A 22320-nucleotide genomic window follows, 5' to 3' on the forward strand; every position below is an offset into this window, starting at 1 on the left:
TTACTGGGATTGAATTTCATAATTATTTTTTAATTTACTTTTTATGAAGTTATTATAATCTCATGATCTAGACTGCGAGTTTGATGGGAATTCGATGGACTCAATTTTTTTCCAATTTTCTAATTGACCTTTTAGTTTTTTTAATCTATATTTTTTCTTTCAATTTCACCCTCAAACATTAAATTTATTGGGAATTGAACTTCATAATTATTTTTCAATTTACTTTTTATGAGGTTATTATAGTCTCATGATCTAGACCGCGAGTTTGACGGGAATTCGGTCGACTCAATTTTTTTTTTCATTTTTCTAATTGATTTTTTTTTCTTAATTTTATTCTTCACTATTGGATTAATTAATTAAATTTTGTGATTTGTTTCAGTTTGCTTCATTTCAGTATTTATAAAAAAATATTATCTTGAATATTTATTTTGAGTCAAACTATATTTTTATTGGTTATCTGAGTTACTTTTAAACTCGTCAAGTTAACCAGATCATATCGGATCAATTTCTATACGGTTTAAAAAAATTTCTAATTGAAAAAAATATTAACAATGCCTATATATATTTTTTATATTAAAAAAATATTAATCCAACTGACAACCTAGTTCGCGATAATGATATTGGCTTACTCTAAATCATGTTTATTTAATTTAAATTTAATATTTTTTAATAAACATGAAACTTGTGACATAGTTGCTTGCTCTATGTGTTATTAATTCGGACGTGAATCGGGATGACTTGCAAAAGCACAAAAGCCCAATCCATATGGAGTAACATTTGGGCCTTTACTGTCAACCAACCAAGGGATTATCATAACATCATCTTCATCTTCTTTAACATGGAACTCCAAGATTTTGAAATGCTCAAAACTGACACGCATAAACCTATCATCAACTAGTTCATATCAGTAACTACTACTAGTTTTTCACATAGATATAGAAGGCAGGAGAGTGAAGAAAGATGATGTTAACAATGGCTTTGCAACTTTACCAAATGCCCCTTACACGCTCATTATCTTCTTCTTCTTCTTCTTCACATTCCCATTCACTCTTCTTTCAATCCCACCAATACACACCTTCTTTGAATGAGCGACTGACAACAAGATTGGCTAGTATTTTTCTCTACCATAACGCTTTGAGAAGGAGAAAGACTGGTAATTTGTTGGTTGGTAAAGAAGACATAGAATTGAGTGTCCAAGATCAAGAAGAAGACCAGGAAGAGGAAGAAGAAGAAGAAGAAGAAGCACTACCCCCTAGCCCTCAAGACCTCCAATATGTTCAAGATATCAAAAGGGTCGCTTTTCATTTCCCCTCACCATTTTCTCTTTCTCGTTTCTTTTAAATTTTAAAGAATACCATGTTTCTTATTAATTGATTATATCTGTGTCTTTTGACTAGGTGTTGGAGCTTCTAAGGAAAAACAGAGACATGATATTTAGTGAGGTATTTTTTGTTTCTTTGTTATTCAATTCACTTCATTTCATTTCATGTTCACTGTTCTTGCAGCTGAATATTGTACTACAAATTAGCTCAATATTTTTGTTTCTTTATTATTAAATTCACTTTGATCTCAATTACTCATCCAAATATTTTAGGTTAAGTTGACAGTAATGATTGAGGACCCAAGAGAAGTTGAGAGAAGGAGACTGCTTGGTATTGATGATGCTGATACCCCAACCAGAGAGGACTTGGCTGAAGCTCTAGAACAAGTAAATCCCTCCCTTTATAACTAATAATCACCGCTGCTGCTTATTCATTTCTTGTGAAGTTAACTTTAGAATTGAAATGTGCTTGAACCTAATACCTCATTGAGATTCAATTGTGCTATATATTTGACAGCACTGAGGTTACTATTAGTCAATTTTTGCCAAGGCTAGCTGGAGATTTGAAGGAAGTTATTTTTCTGGCTAGTGTAATGCATTACCGTAACTAAAGAATGAGACAGTGTGTTAAGTATTGGGAAAGTAGAGGGTGATAAGTTAAGTTTTCTCCCATGAACTGATGTGCATAGATTTGGTTTTAAAATCTGCATTCCCTTACACATAAGCAAAGACATCCAAGAACACCGTGTTTTGCAGATACTTAGTTGCTTATTTGGTATAGAAGAGGATAAATAAGCTGGAATTGAAATTAATCATCTGACCACCTATAACATAACGTTTCAATGAGTTGATCAAGTATCTCCAATCTTCTCAACTTAGTTAGTAGCAGATGGGAGTTTTTTTGACAGATATCCATCCCTGATCTTTTAAGTGCTGAAACTTTGCAATGTCAAATTTCTCCAAAATCCATAATGATAGTTGCTGCTTCAAGCATTTGCACTTCAAGAAAGTTAGCTCACCTGCCCCAGTAGAGAATTTGAAAACATTCTCTTTATATTCATAAGGTGTGAACAATATTATTTCATTCTTTCTAATATTTGATCCTTTATTTACTAGGTGAATGAAGGCAAAATCCCAAAAAAACGGGAGGCACTTCAAATGCTAGCTGAGGAGATGATAAATTGGCCTAATTTGGAGGTAAACTTGTGGTTTAGTCTATGCTCATTGTTGATAATAGGGGTGCTATGGTTTTGACTTCTTCTGGTCTCCTGATTTTCATCAATAATTAAATTTTCAGAAATCAGCTGTACTTGTAAATTTACTTATAGATAATTCCCTTCTTTAGGTGAAGGTTAGATGTAAACATAGGCTAGGATGAACATTAGCTATGATCCTGTCCCTTTGCAATATGATTTCCGAGATAATGTGATATTTTCTGTGCTTAAAGCAAAACATTTTTAAGCACTTTGGGTGAGAGATTAGCCCAGAGAATGCAAGTTCGTGACTGCAGTTCAAGCATTTATTCCATGTATGGTCACATAAAAGGAAAGCATAAAAAACCAATTACTTAAAAGACTAAGATAGTTCGGCGATGCACCCAAAGACATTCGAATGGGAGTTGGAATTCAGAACGAGCTGGGAAGTGATAAATGAGATAGGCTGTTGTGAGCAAGGTATGAGACAAGAAACAAAAGGAGCAGGTTCGGTGAAGGTGGGATCATTCTCAACGAGGAGGTGATCGTGTTTTTCAAACATTCACTGTGTTGAGGTATGCAAGAAGTGATGTGCAATGCAACATAAAGAGAAAAGATTGGGGTTTTCTGTGTTCAATTTGCCAGAATAGACAGAAGTCAGAGAAGGGTGAAAGAATCACTATGCAAGGTTGTCTAAGTTGGATATAAAGAGTTATTAAAGCAAATATTTTCTTTGAATGATCAGCAAAAGGCACATAGCATTGTAAACTATGAATAGATTGAAGCGGAGTCGCATCCCTACTACATCAGTATGCCGTGTTCTAGTTTAAGTGAGTTGAGTTATATCACTTCCATGTTGACAGTCCTGTGCAACAAAGTCACGTCACCTCTGATAAGAGTATGCTGCAGGTTACGAGTAATGAACCTCATATTTACTTAATTCTGTGTGTAAAAGTAGCTAGAAAACAAATCTACTTTGTAAGGTTCAAGACTAGGTAGTTGAAACTAAGTATGCAATAACATGATCCCTTGATATTCAAATCATAATCTATCAAGGACTAATAGGCATAGTCTTGACCACATAATTTTGACACATTGTGAAGGAAACTTTATCCCGCTAACTGGGATAATTTTCACCTTGCATGAATAAGTCAACTTATTAGAATTAGCCAATTTAACCTAGAGTTCAACCCAGAATTGAAAAGCAATATATCCATAAGCATGCAACTCCACTGAATTCAACTCAAATTAATTGTCAGAGTTCCAAGTTTGCTACATGGGTCCCTTTTTTTACTTTACTATTCTGTTTTAAGCCAAAATTCTGTGAATGGTTGCAGTTCTAAACGCCTGAATCATTTGTGTACCAGTTCAGCCATGAAATTAATTGTCATTTTCCTCTTCTTCAATCCTTGTTTCAACCCATTAATTTTCCATACTGGTGCAAAATGGGTCTGCATTTTTTCACGGCAAAATTATTTTAATAGATCCTCCCTTAACTTGTATTCAGTGATTACCACCTCCACCTTATTTGTGGCCTTGCTGAATATTTGTTTATACAATGACGTGTTCCTTGAATAGGTTGAAGCAACAAAGACAAAGCCAAGCAAATCCCTTTATGCAAAAGCCACTGACACTGGCATAAATCTTAAAGAGGCTGCAAGGAGACTGAAAATTGATTGGGACTCAGCTGCTGAAATTGAGGATGCTGATATGAATGATGAAACTGACGTACCCCCAGTTGTGGTTTGTTCACTTTCTGTTTAGTTTAATGTGTATTTCATTTAAGGGTGGTCTGCTTGTGTGTTTTTCTAAATACAGTAGTCTGGCTGCTTCTCACGAGCTTGCTGTCCATGTGGTGCCAATACTCCTGCAAACATGGATACAACTAGCTCTTAAAATTTTATACTCATGAAACATTTGTTGTGGAAAATACTGACTCTCTCACAGTTGAAAGGCACTGTTAAATATGTTTTGGTTTCTTATAAAGGCTTATTGATTTTCTAACTTCACACATGGAAAGCAGAAAAGAAATAGTATGATTTAAATAGTAATACTTTTTGTTTTAATTGCTGATTGATATTCCGTGCAATCTTTAACATGACTACAATATTTGTTGAAAAACACAAACCATGTACTATCTGCCTCGTTCATTTAATCTGCATGCTGGTTGTAGTGGTGTCTTTGTGAGGGCAGGATAAAACAATCTGCTATTGAAAATTGAAAATTGAAAATTGAAAATTGAAAATTGACTTGTCTAATTTGAGGTTGTAACTCTTTTGCAGGGTTATGGAGCGCTATACTTGGTCACAGGTTTTCCAATCATCATTGGTGTTGCAGTAGTATTAATCTTATTTTATAATTCTCTCCAGTAGAGATTTTTGTCCTACCTTTTAACTTAAAATGTATCATATGCATTCAAACAATGTGAATACCACATGATTATGCAATTACAATATATTTTAATTAATTGACCTTGCTTGAGCTAGTATGATAAAAAGGTTCTGATGAATGCCTCTTTGCAGCTCCCTAATGATCTTCCTTTGTTGTGTTTTGTGAATGAAGAAAATGAAAATATATTACAACAATTTCTTGCAACTTCCAGGCAGAAATTAAAGAGTTGGTGTCATGTCCTTGTTGGTGATCTTTTATGGTTGGCCATGCGATACTTTTTAGTTTTTGATGCCCAAAAAACATGAAGTCTTTTAGTATTGCTTATTGGCTTAAGCCTCATCGTATGTCTTGCATGCTTGTTATGGGATTTTATTTGTTGATGCAAGCACATCAAACAGTGGTTTCTCTGGTGCTTGGGGGGCACTTATTTTTGAGTCATGCTGGGGACAAACTAGATTCTAGCTAGTGTCGATTAGTGCTACTCTTATTAGACCATAATTATTGCAGGGAAGTCAGCTCTCATAAGAATATAATATAAACTAAATTATTCTGAAGCTAGCAGATGATACATTGATAAATTACAAAGAACTTGCAATATTATATAACTATGCCATTTTTTATATGGGCGAGTAGGGAAAAACATGGAAATCACTACTCATTGACACTTATGACATGCTGCCCACGTCCGCACTTTGCCATATTCCTCCTCTTGTTCTTATAAGTAGTTAAATCTCTCATTTTATTCTCATAGCTAGTTTGTGCCCTTAAACACCATGGTCCCAGCTTCAGATATTGTCCTTCCCACTTCAAATAATGGAACTCGCGAAACACTTGAAATCTCTGATGATCTGGACTTCTGTATGAGTACTGCTGAACATTTCCATGAGTTAAAATTCATTGCTATTGAAGAATCTAAAAAGTTGGTCAGAAAGGAGAGTATGCAAAAGGAAAAGCAGATTTCAGTGGATCCAATATCGTTGAGAGAATCATCAAGGAGAGAATCTAGCTTCAATTTCATGCTGCCGCTAGTTTCAACTACTCCAACTCCAGACCTGCTACCACCTGCACTGCCTTCAAAATCCCAGCTTATAACCTGCAGCCTCCCCAGCTCAGCCTGCTCATCTCCTTCGATCAGCTTCACCATGTTGAAGAAGAAATGGAAAAACGAAAGCCAAGCATCTCCCCGCCAAATTGACAAAATGGCCAGTCGACATTCTTCAGCACATGCTCCCCTCGCTGCTCAACAAGAAATTCACTTGCGAAGGAGCAAGTCTTGTGCAGAAGGAAGGACAGCTGCACCGGCTGATGGACTTGATCTTTGGTTCACCAGACCAAATGCTTGCAAATCCAATAACAGACCTCATGGACACTTCAAAACTGAGGCTAGCAAAGAAGATCTCATAACTGGTGAAAAGATGGATTCCATTGATGATGGATTTAAATGCGGTGTGCTATGCTTGTACCTCCCAGGCTTCGCAAAGGGAAAACCAGTGAGACCAAAAAAGGAAGAAGTAAAAGTAGATTTGGGAAATGTAATATCCAGGACAGTTTCTCTGGAAAAATTTGAATGTGGTTCATGGGCTTCATCGGCCATCATAAATGACCATGAAGATGACTCCATGAATCTTTACTTTGATTTGCCAATGGAGTTGATCCAAACTAATTCCAATGATGCAACTTCACCGGTTGCTGCCGCCTTCGTCTTCGACAAGGATCGAAAAGGAGTTCTCAAAAGTTGTTCAACAAGAGCAGCACCCAGGAAATCCCATGAATCTTTTCGCCACGTTCGGTTTTCAACATCATCTTCCACATCGCACCCTACCTCGCCAACTTCTTGCATTACACCTCGCTTGCAAAAGGCTAGGGAGGACTTCAATGCTTTCTTAGAAGCACAGGGTGCATGAAATTTCTGCTAACTTCCTTTCCTTCTAGCATCGTGTTCTTCTGTTTGTTGCAATTGTGCAGTTTTGGATGACAAATTTTACCGAGTCTGATGCATCCTTCATTTTCCAGCCATATTCTGGGGATAAGCGAGAGAAGGTTGAACAATATAATTGTACGAGAATTTTGCCATTTCTTGTTCTTCATTTGTTTCATGTATTGGGTTGATAGAATGGTCTTCATGAGGTTGCTGTCAAATTAATTCTAGTGACCAATGAACCACCATGCAAATTTTCAGCATCTATCGATGGGTGAGATTTTGCACTTGGTAAGATTGAAAATCCGTTCAATTACCATGAGAGATCGAGTTGCTATAAGAAAGTGAACTGCCATGTTTCGTTGCTCCTATTCCTCTAAAATGCCATAACCTTGCCCAACACCAAAGATAAGAACAGAAAGATTAAAAAAAAAAAAAACTGTTCTGGCTATATTTAACAATACATCTTCAAAATTCATTTAGGCATTATCTTTCAGAATTACAAGAGCAGAAAAGGTCACTTTCAGTCAGTTGACCAGCCTAGTCTAATACTGGCCATAATGATGAGTTCATGGTTGATTATATCCCTAAAATTTGTAGTAACTTTACCCTGTTAACACATTAATAGTTTCCTGTTTTCCTCAGATCAGGGAGTTTGGTGTCGTGCAACCTGTCATGCTTGTGTCTAGTTGCTTTAGTTAATCAGCATTGCTAAATTCTTCAACATTTGGGTATTCGATGATTTTGATACATATGATATCTAGTTAATTAGTATCTCTGAAGGTCTGCAGTCCTATGACATGCCATTTTCAAAGGAACAGGTGGATCAGAAAATACTCCTGTAGAAATTTGATCAAAAATAAATTTGTTTGCAGCTTCAGTGTAGTGCTCCCCATCCCAAACTACCCGTGCCGAGGGGGTATCACATGAACCCACTGTTTTTTGGGTACCGTTTATTGCAATGGTTGCTCCACATACAGCACCGCTGCTATAGTTATACAGGTTGCCATAGCCACAGCATGCTACAAGTGGAAGCTCAAATCCTGCAGTTTGCAAAGAAACCACATCAAATACATCTGGAAGACCAAAAGTCACAAATATAATATGTTGAATGAATAAGAGAAAATGATCATATCCTGCTAAGTTGATCGATGAGTAATTCTCAACGCGATTTGAGTGCAGTTTAAGGTTTAAAATACCATATGTTTTCGGCTCGCTGAACAAAGCATACTTCAGAGAATAAACATCTACATATGTGAATAAAGCTGTTGAAAAATCTCTCCTGAGTTGAAAAACACTTTCCTTCAACTTGTGATTAAAGTATTGAGCTACTTCATTGTAAGGCTTAGCGCAACCTGCAACATCTTTCTCTGCTGTGGGAAATCCAACTAAAATGTAGCCGAGACAACCAATTGGTCCGGTGTTATGAATCCAGAATGATCTAGCTCCCAAATGGTACATGTTCTGCATCCACATACATCAACAAGACTCCACTCTTTTTAGCTACTGAAATTCTAAGAGACTCAAGAGGGGTGAACCATATACATGCTATGTATAAATATTTACACTGAAATTGTTCTCGCGTTCAATGTCTAGAGGAGGGAAAAGGAGCGGAATCGAGTTGCATACCTCAACATTTGTTGAAAATGCATTAATCATATCAGGGACAGATGCATTCACTTCCTCAACAGACATACTAAAAAATCCAGCCCCGAGATCATTTTGACCAATATCAAATGTGTATAAAGCTTTTTCAAAATATTCTTCTCGGGGCATCAACCTGGCAAAAATTCCTCCTACAAAACCAAGTCGTGCCAATTTAAGGTTAATTACTTAATCGAACATCATCTTGAAAACATGAAACCAATAAACTATGTTATAAGGGATACCTCCTTCCCTGATCAACTGTGACCTGGCTTTGAATCGCAAGAATTGCTCATATTGTACTCCAAGGTAGAAAGGACTGTATTCACCATTTGGCATAATACTAGTTGGTAAGGTAATGGTGGATGATGAAGTGGCAAAGTTTGCTCCATGAGTGAAGTTCGTCCCCAGAGAATTCAAATATGCACTCAGATACGGAAGATCAAGACTCTTTGCTGAAAAAACACGGTTTTTTCAAGCTATTTAACTAAAAATAATAACTGGGAAAACCTCAATCTACTCCTAGACCTATCTTACTCGTTTTCAATTGAGTTCCAGATTTATGAATTTTATCAAATTCAATCTGAAATATTTCAAAATATTCTCAATCAAGCATTTTGTTAATATTCATCAACATTTTCATCATTTTTCTTCAAACTGGAGTCATTTCAGCACATAACTATGCATACTAGACAAAAAAAAAATGTTAGTAGTGTTCATTATTTTTTCTGACAAATTTTCTTCAAATCGACACCATTTTTATGGATAAAACATGTATATTAGGCTTAAACTATTAAAATAAATTGATAAAGGAACGCAATTGAAAGAAAATTCATGAATTATAATCTCAAGATTCCAAAATTAGTGACCGCTACACAACTAAAGATGCAAATTAACTTGTATTGGTATATTTCTTTCATAAAACATACTTAACATTTAATTTTTTAACATGCTCACCTTGAAACTATGAATCTATACTTTGGATTTTCCAAAGTTAAAAAAGAAAGACTTACAAATAAAATCTATAATAAGCCTTCCATCACAGTATCTTCCTGCTGGCATGTCAAAGTATGTCTCTCCATTGGGAAAGTTAGGGGGGGTGAAAGAAGCTGCCAATCCACCGGTATCGGAGTTGGAGTCACCAAAGTTAAAGATTGCTGGGAACTCACAGTTTTCGAAATCAAAGATGGTGGCGGAAGTTGCAAAAGGCATGGAAAAGGAGAGAAGAGTTATAAGATAGATTGTAGTACTAGGAATAAATTCCATGCTTGAAGTGAAAATTAGCTCTCTGTACGTGAAGCAAAGTTGGGTCCAAATCGCAAAAGGTAATGCTTTTGGCTCTCAGGTCAGACCAGGCCTACGACAAACGCCACATAAAAAAAACCCTCCATGACGAAATCGATGACGATGTTTTTGCTATTGTTTGATGCTTCCACAGGAACACTTTATATGATGTGGTTTCTACCATTAGCAAAACCTTGAAAAGAGAGACGTCGGATAATTAATAAGAGACATGATCGTGGGCTTTTAGTGCGAGACTAGACAGTAGTTAGATCTTGACGAGCGTTGGGCCGGAAGCCACTTGAAGATTGAAAGTATTTCATATTTACTAGGCAGACGCCTGGGCTGCGTCGCTGTTTACTAAAGACTGGAAAAGGACCCTGAGGCCCTAGCACAAAGGGCTTTAAAGCCTAATAGCCAATTTTGGGGGTTCATGTTAGAGATCGCAGGCCCAGCCCAGAGCCAGCAGAACATTATGATTTTTATTTCTCTCAAACACAACACAATAATGATGCAAGGCAGATAAATCTACATTTTAATCCCTCAATTTTATTTTTTTAAGTTTGATCCCTTATGGTTTTGGAATGTTTGTTTAGGTTCTAGAGTTTATTTGTTTTTCATTTCAATCCCTAGAACTTGAGAGAGGAGAGAGAAAGTTGTCGAAAATTTTGTCGAGAGAAAAAACTTTTGGGTGGTCAAATTTTGGATAACTTTGATTTTGGTATTGGTAGATTCATCTTTAAGAGTGAAACTTAATGTAGGTGATTTTTTTCTTCATGTATACAAAAAAAAAATAGATTCGATCTCGAAAAGTTTTTCTACTTGATTTGATTTTGTGTTTTTAAGCCGAATAAAATGTGTTTTGTTGGCGGGAACACGGTTATAGTGGTTCAAGGAGTGTGTGCTTTTTTAATTATTTTTAAATAAAATAATTTATATTTATCTTTAAATAATTATCTAATTATGTCATTCTTTTTAAATAATATTAGCATCCTTCATGGTGATATCAACAATTTATTTCTTAATAAGTATACATGAACATAATATGCATAAATTTAGAAATGTATGAAATAACTATTTTTAAAGTTTTTGTATATAATTTTCTCAATATTATATTTTAATTTTTTTAAAATATATGCTCTTTAAAATTATCAATTCATTTTTTTTATTAAAAGTTGCTTTTAAGATTATTATAAACTTTAAAAAAAAAACATAAATTATGATAAAAAATATTTTGGTAACAAAAATCCCACATAGGGAAACATGATTTGATTAAAGAAATACATTTTTAGACTTATTTCAAATAGTTATATTTTTTTATATTGATTTTAGTTGCTTACAATTTATATCTAATAAACAACATAGCTAAAGAAATATATTTTAAAAAAACACACTAGTAAAAAAAAAATTATACTAACAATTAAATGTTTCCTACAAAATCTAAATTATTATATTTGTGATGAAAAAATCATATTTAATTCCGTGTAGTTAAATAAAAGACAATTTGAATATACATCCCAAGTCATGAAATTAAATATTATTATGTTTTTTTAATTTTTTGCTTAAGTCTGCAATAATTTTCTCATTTCATTAAATATACCCATCAAAATTTTAATTTCCAATTAAAATCTTGACAAGACAAGAAAACATGTTTACAATATCAACACATTCTTCTCTCATGTAAATAAATAAATAAAACTAGAAATCAATGTCATGACTATAATCGGTGTCGCCGACGTCACGCTTCAAAAAGATTTTTTTTATGAATTTTTAATATATTATATGCATGCATAATTAATGTATATATACATAGCAACCTTAATATATTAAATACATCGTTTAAGGTATTGAACTACACGGCAACCGTAACCATGACTGCTATTTAAAACCAACCTCCAGTTCCATGCCCATCTGACATGGACACTCCACCCCTCACGTGATATGATGAAAATAACAATGATACGTCACCGTCTCTCCTTTATGTAATTAGTTGTGAATTGTTATGGATTCTCGTGTACGATGTTACTGAATCCGTATTCTTTTCATAAACCGGAAAAAAAATCAAACAAGAAAATAAAAAGACCTAAGCAATTTATTGTTTCAATTACGTGATATATATATATATATATATATATATATATATATATTTTAATTTCATCATTTCATGTTACTTTTTTTAATATTAATTTGTTTTGATAGATTCAATGTGGGGTTCTCACGGAAAAAAAAATTATCACTATTAAATTGTTGCTTGATTTTATAAAAAATTGTTCAGAATCTTTGTTTTTCAAAAGATTGAAATAAAAGGGACTAAAAATTAAAATTAAGAAAAAAAAAGCATCCTTTTAAGGGAAGAAGAAAATAAAGCTAGTGTGGAAACCAAGTGGAGGAGAGAGAAGAGAAAAGAAAAAGAAAAAGAAAGAGATGAAAAATGGTCATCGTAGCTTTATTGTCATAACCCGCTGCCTTGGAAGGAAATTGATGCTGGCGAAAACAATATAAAAAAAACAGCAAACATGTATAACATAAAATTCTGCGGGATAGGATCACCACATAAAAATTTTTAATTCAAAATTTTGTTACTCTATATTTTCTCTTTAAATAATTTGTATATATGAGAGATTTACAACTCTTTAAATAAACTCAAAAATCAACCTAAACAAACTAGAAAATCTAAAAATAAAGAAAAACTTATAAACAAACCAAGAAAAACAAAATTATTAAGCATAATATTTAATTTCCTAAACTAAAATAAAAATAACTAAGGAAAACTATTTTTTAAAAAACAACACCTCTTGCATCAATCAATCCGAGCCGGGAAAAACTCAACCTCAAGTTTAAATTAGCATTACCTTGATCTTGTGAATATCCAATCAAGACTCTTAAAACCCTTTTCTTTTTTCACTTGGGATGTCGCGATTCAGAAATGTGATATTTCAATAGTGTCACGGCTCAGAAATACAACATTTGACTAAATGTTATAGTTGTGAATCATGACATAAATTATCATTTTGTCATGGTATTCAACCTCAACATTAATTAGCAAACTGTTTTGAGAAACGACTAGATATTTCTGAAAATAATTTGATCGTTTTGGCTACTGTTTAGTTTTGGAGAATTTTGGTGTGTTGAGACTGAAAAAGTTTATAAAATCATAATTTTTGTTATTCTAAAATTTAATTTACTTTACGATTTTTAGAGAGTTAAAAATTTTATAATTTTAATAAAACCTGCAAAAACCACAATAAAATTATAGTTTTTCTCCTATATAAGAATTATACCTAAAATTTTATCTCACTTAAAAAAACTACAAAAACCACAATAACTCCAATCAACACGTCCAATGATGCTTAAAGACTAGGATGAATTTGATTTTTGGTTGTTTTAAGGGCAAAATAAAAGGATTTGGTGGGGTTTTTTGTAGAGAGATTGTGAGGGGTGATGTTTGGTTTTAGAGAGAGAAAGAGGTCGTCTAATTTGTGTGTTCTTCGATCTGAGCTGCGTTTAAATTTTAATTAATGTTACGCTTTAAAAGCGTGATATCTGAAGCCAACGAGTTTCAGAAGCACACATTTAGTAAATGTCGTGCTTCGAAACCGCGACATCTATCTTGTCGCGCTTTTGAAGCACGAAAGCCAGCTTGTCGTGCTTTTTTATATTGACATTTACTAAATGTCGCTATGTTTCTTTTTTAAAACGTGAATATAAAATTGTATTATTTAACGAAATCTTTTTAAAACGGTGCTATTTTGTCAAATTTTTATGTTTATTATGCTATTTCTTTAAAAAAAAAAAAACAATTTTGACTGATGATGATGTTTACTACTTTAACCATCATTGCTTGGCTATGTACACTAGGAAACCATTGCACCTATTGATTTATAATGTCCGAACTAAGGTTGTTAAAATCGCGATTCAACTCGTAAAATCGTACGTTTTTACGAGTCAATATAGGCTTTACGTGCTAAATCGTTCACAAAACTTGGAAATGGGTAAAATCGGGTCAAAATCTGGTAAAATCGTTAAAATTGGGTGAAATCGCTTAAAATCGCGATTTCACTGCCGATTCAACGAGTTTGCCCGCAGGAGATAAAAAAGCAATGTTGATGACAGGTGTCAACCGCCTATTGGATTTAACCGAGCAAAAGTGACAAATTGACAATTGCAAATTCATCGAGGATGCACTATGCAGTCTTCTCTTCACATTTCTGATTTCACCATTCACGTTCAGAACAGAAAAAATCCCTAAATTGAAATCCCTAAATTCTAAATACTCACTTTGGATTCCTCAATTTCTCAATCTCTTTCTCTCAGCCGTCCACGATTCCACGGTCCAACAATCGACCACCGTCCACCGGTACCCCACAACAGCCCTCATCTTTCTCTCAGCTTGACAAGTTCAATGATTTCTATGTTGATAAAGAAGAAGACTTTGTTATACGCCTTCAGGTTTCTTTCTTGATTTTTCTTTTCTTTCTTTGTTTTACATGTTTATAGCTTTGTGCATATGGGTTTTTAATTTCGAGGCTTTTGTTTATTATAGCTCTGGGAATTTAAGGTATTGTGGTTTGATGGTGGCTTTTAAGGTTTTTCCTATATGCATGTCTTGTAAATCCGAACTCATAGGTCTGGTTTAAGGGTTCTGTAAGTTTTTGAATAATCAGGAGAGGAGTAGAATGGAGAAGACATCGTGACTTCATTGGAACAGGAGAATAGTGGGATGTCAAGGAAAAAAGACGCATAAAAGTGGCTTTCCTTTCCCTGGTATTGCTGGGTGGTGTTGTCAGATAGTATGTGAAGAGGAGATTGTTGATGGGATTGGAGGGGCTTTATAAAGTTAAGAATAACTTTTCCAGTTTGTGGAACTTGCTGAAGTAGAGCATAGTATTTTGTAGTATAGTTATAAGGCCAACCATCGTCAATTATAGCTGACAATGGGATTGTTGGAAGTCAGTTGAGGGAATTGAGGGTGCTGAAATGAGGATATTGAAATGAAATGTCAGGTCGTCAATATATGAGAATTCTGATCATGCAGAAAAGATAACTGACAGATTGGACTGGATGATTTTTCCATTTTCATTTGACCGCATTTGTTTTGAGATTAGTTAGGGATAGTAAAGTTGCTAAGAGGGCCAGCAGATCGTAAATGAGAAAGAAAAAGGGGGCGGTGAGGGAACATGTTGTATCATGTTCCCCTGTCCGTTTCTTACTCTAATGCTAATATTACTTTGATTGGATTCCCAGGCTCCAAGTTTGACTGCAATATCGATCTGCTCAGTGCTCACTGCTCAGAACAGAGGTAAGATTCTTAGTTTCTTACCCTGTCCGTTTCTTAGCATGTTTGTAAATTGTAATCTTTGCGGTCTATTATTTGTAATTTAGAGTGCTGCAAGTCATCTGGGTTGTAACTTATGATGAATGGATTCTGTCTATTATTTGTAATTTGGATGAATGGATTCGATGAATGGATTCTGTCTATTATTTTTTGATTGGATAATAATATAGAAGATGGGCTGTTATGTATTATGTTATTTCTTTTTTAACAAAAATTTAATTACAATCATAAAATGTTTGGATTGATTACAGGGCTGATTTGAATTGATTCTTGAATTTTTATTTGAAGCATGAATTTTTTTAATGTATTTTAAAATTACTTACGATTTTATGATTTTATAATTTGAGTTTGTTTTATATTTTCCGTGCCATGTCAAAATCACTATTTTAAAAACAACTATTCTGAATGTTATCTAAATATTCTTGAGATTTGTGGCAAGCAGAAGCTGTAACCCAAATTTTAGAGATTCCCTTGTTTAAAATCTCTTTCTTTGAGTTATGTCAGTATTCCCAGCATTGGATCTCAATCTTTTACTCATTGCTCGCCCAAAGATCGAGACCTCGGGACTTGTTAATCTTGAGATTGCAATGTCGAATACACAGGCACTGCCTGTTGAACTGACCAGCCCAGCATTAAAGAGTGTAAATGTTGAAATAATCAGAAGGATGAGGTTGCTCGGGGAGATTACTCTCACTTGGTGGTCATCTGACTTCGACACAAAGATTTTATTAAGGGTATGGGTATGCTTCTGGTTAGTCGGTGGTGTTTTTTTTTGCAGGTCGATGAGATGGGTGTCTGGATCTCAGAGACGAGAAAAAAAATGAGGGTAGTGGCTAGGTTTTTTAATTTGACAGCAAAAATATAATATTTAGTATAAAAGTATTTTTTTTATTAAATAAAATATAATGAAAATTCTGTAAATAATATGTTTTTTGTTAATTTTTTTTGTCAGAATGTTTAGCGTTAATATACATATAAAGTTCAAGAAATAAACTATAATTTTTTAAAATTCAGTAATTTAGTGTAATTTCAATCAAATTATAAGATTTTGAGGATAATATCTCTATTTTAAACCATTAAAATTGAATTTTGCATTATCAATTCGAGATTTAAATAAGTGATGAAACATTTCATCGACGCCTCAAAATTCTTATGAGAAACAAATCATTAAAATCAAACAGTGCTCTTCCTCTTACTGTTTACCGTGAAAGAATGAGAGACTTAGGTTATATATATATATATATATATATATATATATATATATTAGCCAACATCATGAAGTCAGCTAGGCTTTTCTTTAAAAAAAAAAAATCAAATTACAAATCACATGCCAAAATAAATAAATAATTAGGAACTTAAAAGCAAACCCCCGAGGACTTTTCCCTGATTACTCGGTGATTGAACAGATTTGTTTTTTATTATTATTATTATTTTGGCATGTGATTTGTAATTTGATTTTTTTTTAAAAAAAGAAAAGCCTAGCTTAAATAAAACAAACATGTTCAATCACCGAGTAATCAGGGAAAAGTCTTCGGGGGTTTGCTTCTAAGTTCCTAATTATTTGTTAGGTATTTGTCTATATTCACCAAATTAATCAACCAACAAATAAGAACTGAAAATCCACAAGTATATATGTAATGAAATAGTTCCCTAGGTATCGTTTACTTTTCTGTCACACACCTCTACAGGTCCACACCGACACCGTACCCCTATGAAATTACATGTTATCTGCTCAATTAATTCATCGTATTAAATTTGTAATAAATAAATTCGACAAGGGATAATTGATAAGATTAGCGGTGGAAACTTTAAATCTCAAATAGACATGATTTGTAGTTCGAACCACATGGAGCAATTAGCAGAAATTTATAGCCACTGTTCATCGTCGTTGAAATTAGATTAATAATAAGTGCTCCACCGAACAGAATACCTTAGACCCACAAAATGATGTGATTGAGGAGGATCGATGAAAGCTTTTAATTCTCATTATTGCAATTATGGGTTGGTTTGGTACCCGTGACTCATCTTATTATAGAAAACTCACCTAGATTCTTAGCTTAATTATTAATTAAGAGCACGGTTGTTTTTTTATTTAAAGTTGTTTTTTTTTTCAATATATTTTCAAATAAAAAACAAAACCGACAGAATCCCTTTTCCTTCTTCCTCCCTCCCTCCCTTCCTGTGTTGGAACCTAGCCCAAACAGACTCAACGCAAGCATAAATCGTCCAAATTCCTGCTCCACATGCTCTCATGTGCGTTGTCCCACACTATACCATATATTTAATGATGGCCATCTATTTCTATAAAGGAAAAACAAAGCTATGAACAGTGTGGGGATGCTTTTTGGAGGTGCTGTTCATGCACCAATAAGAACCTCTTCGACCTTTCCGTCTTTAATTCCCTATAAAAATAACTTACGAGGTAAATGGATAGATAGCTAGATTAATAGATAAATAAACAAAGATATATAGGTATAGCTTTGCCATATTTTCTTAATTAATTAGACGGGGAGGTTCTTCTCTAACCGAAGCAAGGAACAAAGCAACAAAAGAAATATATATTTTTCAAGTACTGATGATGGAACCGCGTTGAGTTGTCTCGCAACACTGACCACCAATCCTTCAAGCAATGGAGATTCAACAATCTTTTACAAAGATAGAAATTACTGGTCACTTTTGACTTTGAAATCCTCCCTTTGGTAAGTGAAGCCAGAACCATTAACTGGCATGATAATTAACGAAGGATCGATGAGATATTGCCCCAGCTCAGGCGCCCTCATGTGATCATGCAACGACGTCCTGGACGGTGAGTGGCCTGATCTTCCACAGGTTCCACGCCATGTCGCTTTCATTCCCAATACCATATATATAATTTTCGTTTATGGAATCTTCCACAGGGCTTACGGGTTTAATTATGCGTCCAAGACCATCTCACTGACTAGCTAGTAACATCGGACTCTTATGGCTTAGCAGAGTGAATTCCTGTATTAACTTGGTGCTTGGAAGAGGATGACTGTGTCATATATTTCAATTGAAGCAAAAAATGAGAGAAAAATAATTAAAGGTCATGATGAGTGAGAAAGCTACAGGACACGATCGAAGTCTCTCTCAAAAATAGCTGGAGAAACGGGCTTGTGTTGAGCTAGCTGGCAGTGCTCGTAAATGAAGCATGGATAGAGCAGCAATTGCATGCTGGAGAATATTACAGTTGGTGCATGGTTCCATTACCCTCCCTTTCAAGGTATGGCCATCAATACAGCCGTTGTCTCGCAATATTATTCCATTTCATCCCTCACCTTAATTATTTTGTGTGTGAATTATGTACGTGATTCACAAACACGTGAAGTGATGGGACCCACCAACCGATCCAAATTTATTAGTATTTCGGATTTCTTTTTCTTATGAAATACTTGCTAAGAATACAGATAGGATAAAATAATCATGGGATCTTTATTTTGAACCTCAAATATATGTAACCTACTTGTTTAATCAAAATTAAACAATAAATAACAATTATTATTTTATTTTTTTTAGCCGAGGTATATGTAAGACATCTAAGTTAATAAAAAAAAAATAGCAATCATCTTTGATTGCCGACGTTGCTGATTTAAATCTTTATATATTAAACAAAGATTTGTAAAATAAAATAAAAATTAATGTTTATGAATATTAATAGATAAAAAGAGTCATACTAAATTCTTTTATATTGTGAAGAATAATGATTTTTTTTTTCATGGATTAGTTGAGAGAGGAGACATTTGAAAGGGACCGCTATATTGTCACCCACATGTCCATTTCGACTTGTCAAAAAGATTATAAAGGGAAAAGAGAAGAACAGCCTGTGGCTTTCCTCGGAAACCAGACCACATGTTCACTTTGGTCTTTCAATCAAAAACACAACAAAAGCATAAGGCATCGACGAGGGATAAACCAAAAGTCGAGGAGGCTGGCATTGCTTTACCTCCCAAAGGAAAGGCGAGGAAGCTGGCATTGCTTTACCTCCCAAAGGTGGCTGGTGGGACATCATACCGACAACAAATCACCCATAATTTATGTGAAAAATAACTTGGCACGCAAATTTATATAAATACATACATACATACATACATATATATAGAAGAATTTAAAGAATGAAGCACCTCCCATATTATTTCATACACCACCTGTATCTATACTCATAAAAGAAAAAGAAAAGGAAAAAGAAAACAATATGATACAAAAAAGAACACCCCCCCAATGAATATTTCTGATCTACCCAGCCTTCAGTAAAACAATAATAAAAAGAAAGGATAAAAAGTTACTACCAAGCAACTACATAGTATGGAAAGAAAATCTATCATCCAGTCATTGCCGAGTATTTTTTAGCTTGGGTCCAATCATTTGGTTCTCAAATTTCTTCACAGACCAAGCAAGATCTCGCATTGTTGTGTCAAGGACATAAGGATTGTTTTCAAAGTTGATTTCCGTGACATTGAGCAGGTTCCGGCATGGCTCACGCCTCTGTGCTGCGGTTCCATGATAATGGAAATATCTGATCATGCCCTCAGTTTTGTGTGTTGTTTTACCGGCAACGTTCTGGGACATGTGCACTCCGGTTGCAAAGACATTGCGTGGTTGGATTGCGTATTTTCGGTCTCTCCTTATGCCTCTCTTCACATCTTTGTATACAAGTTTCTCAAACCCCCACTTTCTGTGAATCCAAGCACAATCACAAGGCATGTTATGAGGGGAACAAGATGCAAGTCAATGCAACGTGCACTTATTTTATATAGAAAACAATCTCGATATTAAAATTTTCAATTTCACATCCACATCAACATTAGTGCAATCTCACTATTTTATATAGACATCAACTTACTTTTGATAGAAAAACATCAGCATAATTGATCATTCACGACTATCTAATTGATTTTTATTGATTTTCCAAGTTCATTTCGCCACAATAATCCATTTTTCATTACCACAATGAGCTCTATTTTGATCTGTGGTTTTCCTATCTTTAAGAAGCGAACATCCGCAATTCAACTTGCTTTTGATTCTTCAAGAATCACTTGGTTTTCCTAATCATAGTTATTAGTTATTACTAAGAGACAATCACTTTAGAACAAAACTCAAGCCCACCCACTTCCACCTGCCCTGATAAAGAGACGAGAGAAAAATCAAGGTATGGTCACCAGGTGAATAATTCCAAACACTTTACTCAATCTTTTGTTTAATTGTTCAGCATCAGTCCTAAAATGTTCCAATCCAGCATCCAAATGTGCAAAGTATCATACAAAACTACAAAAACCGAATGATGCTCCAATTTTTGCCAATATCCCAAAGACTCAATCAACCAACAATCTATATTCTATACCCATCTCGTTTGGCCTAGAAGCTAATTTTCTCCGTGTGAAAACTTTACCAAGCAAAATTCAATTATTGTGGCAGTAGGACCACTATGCGAACCGACACATCCATTTTCACACAGACACCAAAAACAAAAAGAAGTCCAATATAGCACAAATACCGGAACAGAGAAAAAAGAGAGACCCATTCTTAGAGTTCTAACAGCTTGAAATCAATCATGCTAGGAAAGATAAAACAAAGTTAAAATAAGAGATAAATTAAAAAAAAAAGAGAAAAAAAAAAAAGAGTGAGTAAGCATAATTATACCTGTAATATCTACCATAATCAGCAGAGAGGCAGAGCTTGTTATTCATAGGCATTTGCTCAATAGTGAACTGAGTATAATCCGAGAGCGAATCCAAGACAGACTTGATAGTATTCTTTTGTGGCACATGAATATACTCATCAACATCAAAAAAGAACATCCACTTAGCCATAAACTTATACCTATGCAAACAATCATTGACAACCATAAACTGATTATGGTAATACCCATCAAACCTCTCTTGTTCTTTTATATCTTGCAATGTAACATACCCCAATTCCATCCATGGCTTCAAAACCTCTAAAACCTCCTCATGAACCCCACCAGCATCATGTATAACAAAATGAGATCTTTTCCCAAATAATCTCACATGATAAGCAATCCATTCCCTCACTCTTTGTGGACTCAGCCCACCATATAAAGATGACCCACAATACAAATAATCATATTTAGGCTTTGAACTAAAAAGGGTCGTGTTTATATCTCCTGGGGATTCATTTAAAACCTCAAATCTATCAGTAATGTTAAAATCTCTATCACCACCGCCTGATGTTGAGGCTTCCAGGAACAACTTCCCGCCTGAATTTTCACTATTAACAGCCTCTGAAAAGGTACAGTTCACTACAACAACAGTGTAGACATGACCATAACCCCAATCAGGGAGCATCTTGTAAGAAACAGTGGAGAAAGTAGAGTTGGATGCAGAGGACGATTGGGGGACCCACTCACATTGGTAAGCGGGTTTTGAGTAAACATGGAGAGGTTTTGAAGCAAGGCCAATGATAGCAAAGGTGTTGAGTCCACCTCTGTAAGCACCCATGGTGATGAAATTATAAGCAGCTGAACCATAAGGGTTAAAGACTCGCTTGATAACACCATTGTCAGCCACTTGATCTTTTCGAATGGAGGGCGGGGATGGGCTTGGAGGCATGGTTGGGGTACTGGTTGGGGTACTGTTGAGGGAAGCGATGGAGGTGTTGGAGGTGGAAATCCTAGAGATGCAAAAACGGAGATCAGAAGCAGAGATAGTAAAACGTGGAGGGAGAATCTGGAAGAGGGTAGCAACACTGCAAATAACTAAAAGAGCTGTTAAAAGAAGTTTAAGCTCGGCAGCACATGAGTTCATTACAACACAAGACACAAACAAATTCCTCTTGTTATGCTCTCCTCCACCTCTCTCTTTCTCTGATCTCTCTTTACCCATATCGGATGGATTTCGGAAGCCTCTGTATATTCTTTCTCAGAGAGAGAGGGAGAAGATGGGGAAGATGAAGAGGCAGAGGAAGAAGGTCTCTCTCTCTCTCTCTCTGTATTTCTTGCTTGTATCTTTAATAGAGGGTGTGTATACTGTATAGGACGTGCCTGTTTGCGTCCCTTTTTATATCACTTTTGGGGCTGTAAATGAGAGTGTGAAAAGCAAAATTAGAGTGCCAGTGCGGGTTGTAAATTGCTTGGCTCTCCATTTTTAGAAATGGTTTGGTAGAGTGTATATTAGTAATATATCCTTTTTAGGTAATTAAATCATCTATTTTTCAAATTAGTGTGGATTTCTCGATTATCTGAGCTTGAACTTCTTTGTAGTGA

The 22320-nt window shown here is 34.7% G+C and overlaps 4 protein-coding genes across 4 annotated transcripts; 2 read left to right on the forward strand and 2 right to left on the reverse strand.

Moving 5' to 3' along the window:
- Window positions 1-807: 807 nt before the first annotated feature.
- Window positions 808-5023, forward strand: LOC7477779 (ycf3-interacting protein 1, chloroplastic). The gene is made up of 6 exons (XM_024590138.2): window positions 808-1293; window positions 1398-1442; window positions 1595-1708; window positions 2438-2518; window positions 4093-4257; window positions 4797-5023. Exons 1-6 carry the CDS (start codon window positions 961-963, stop codon window positions 4884-4886), a joined length of 828 nt encoding a protein of 275 aa, XP_024445906.2. The 5' UTR covers window positions 808-960; the 3' UTR covers window positions 4887-5023.
- A 135-nt stretch (window positions 5024-5158) lies between these two features.
- LOC112325005 (uncharacterized) lies at window positions 5159-7085 on the forward strand. The gene has a single exon (XM_024590129.2). It carries the CDS (start codon window positions 5679-5681, stop codon window positions 6807-6809), a length of 1131 nt encoding a protein of 376 aa, XP_024445897.2. The 5' UTR covers window positions 5159-5678; the 3' UTR covers window positions 6810-7085.
- Window positions 7086-7254: 169 nt separating this feature from the next.
- LOC7477780 (esterase) lies at window positions 7255-9938 on the reverse strand. Its single transcript, XM_024590117.2, has 5 exons — window positions 9481-9938; window positions 8713-8922; window positions 8453-8619; window positions 8023-8287; window positions 7255-7866 (listed from the first exon to the last, which is right to left on the reverse strand). Exons 1-5 carry the CDS (start codon window positions 9731-9733, stop codon window positions 7592-7594), a joined length of 1170 nt encoding a protein of 389 aa, XP_024445885.2. The 5' UTR covers window positions 9734-9938; the 3' UTR covers window positions 7255-7591.
- A 9267-nt stretch (window positions 9939-19205) lies between these two features.
- LOC7477781 (galactan beta-1,4-galactosyltransferase GALS3) lies at window positions 19206-22094 on the reverse strand. Its single transcript, XM_002299345.4, has 2 exons — window positions 20739-22094; window positions 19206-19773 (listed from the first exon to the last, which is right to left on the reverse strand). The coding sequence occupies exons 1-2, from the start codon at window positions 21938-21940 to the stop codon at window positions 19428-19430; spliced, it is 1548 nt and encodes a 515-aa protein (XP_002299381.2). The 5' UTR covers window positions 21941-22094; the 3' UTR covers window positions 19206-19427.
- Window positions 22095-22320: the final 226 nt, after the last annotated feature.

Source organism: Populus trichocarpa, chromosome 1 (assembly GCF_000002775.5).
Source record: "Populus trichocarpa isolate Nisqually-1 chromosome 1, P.trichocarpa_v4.1, whole genome shotgun sequence".
NCBI lineage: Eukaryota > Viridiplantae > Streptophyta > Magnoliopsida > Malpighiales > Salicaceae > Populus > Populus trichocarpa.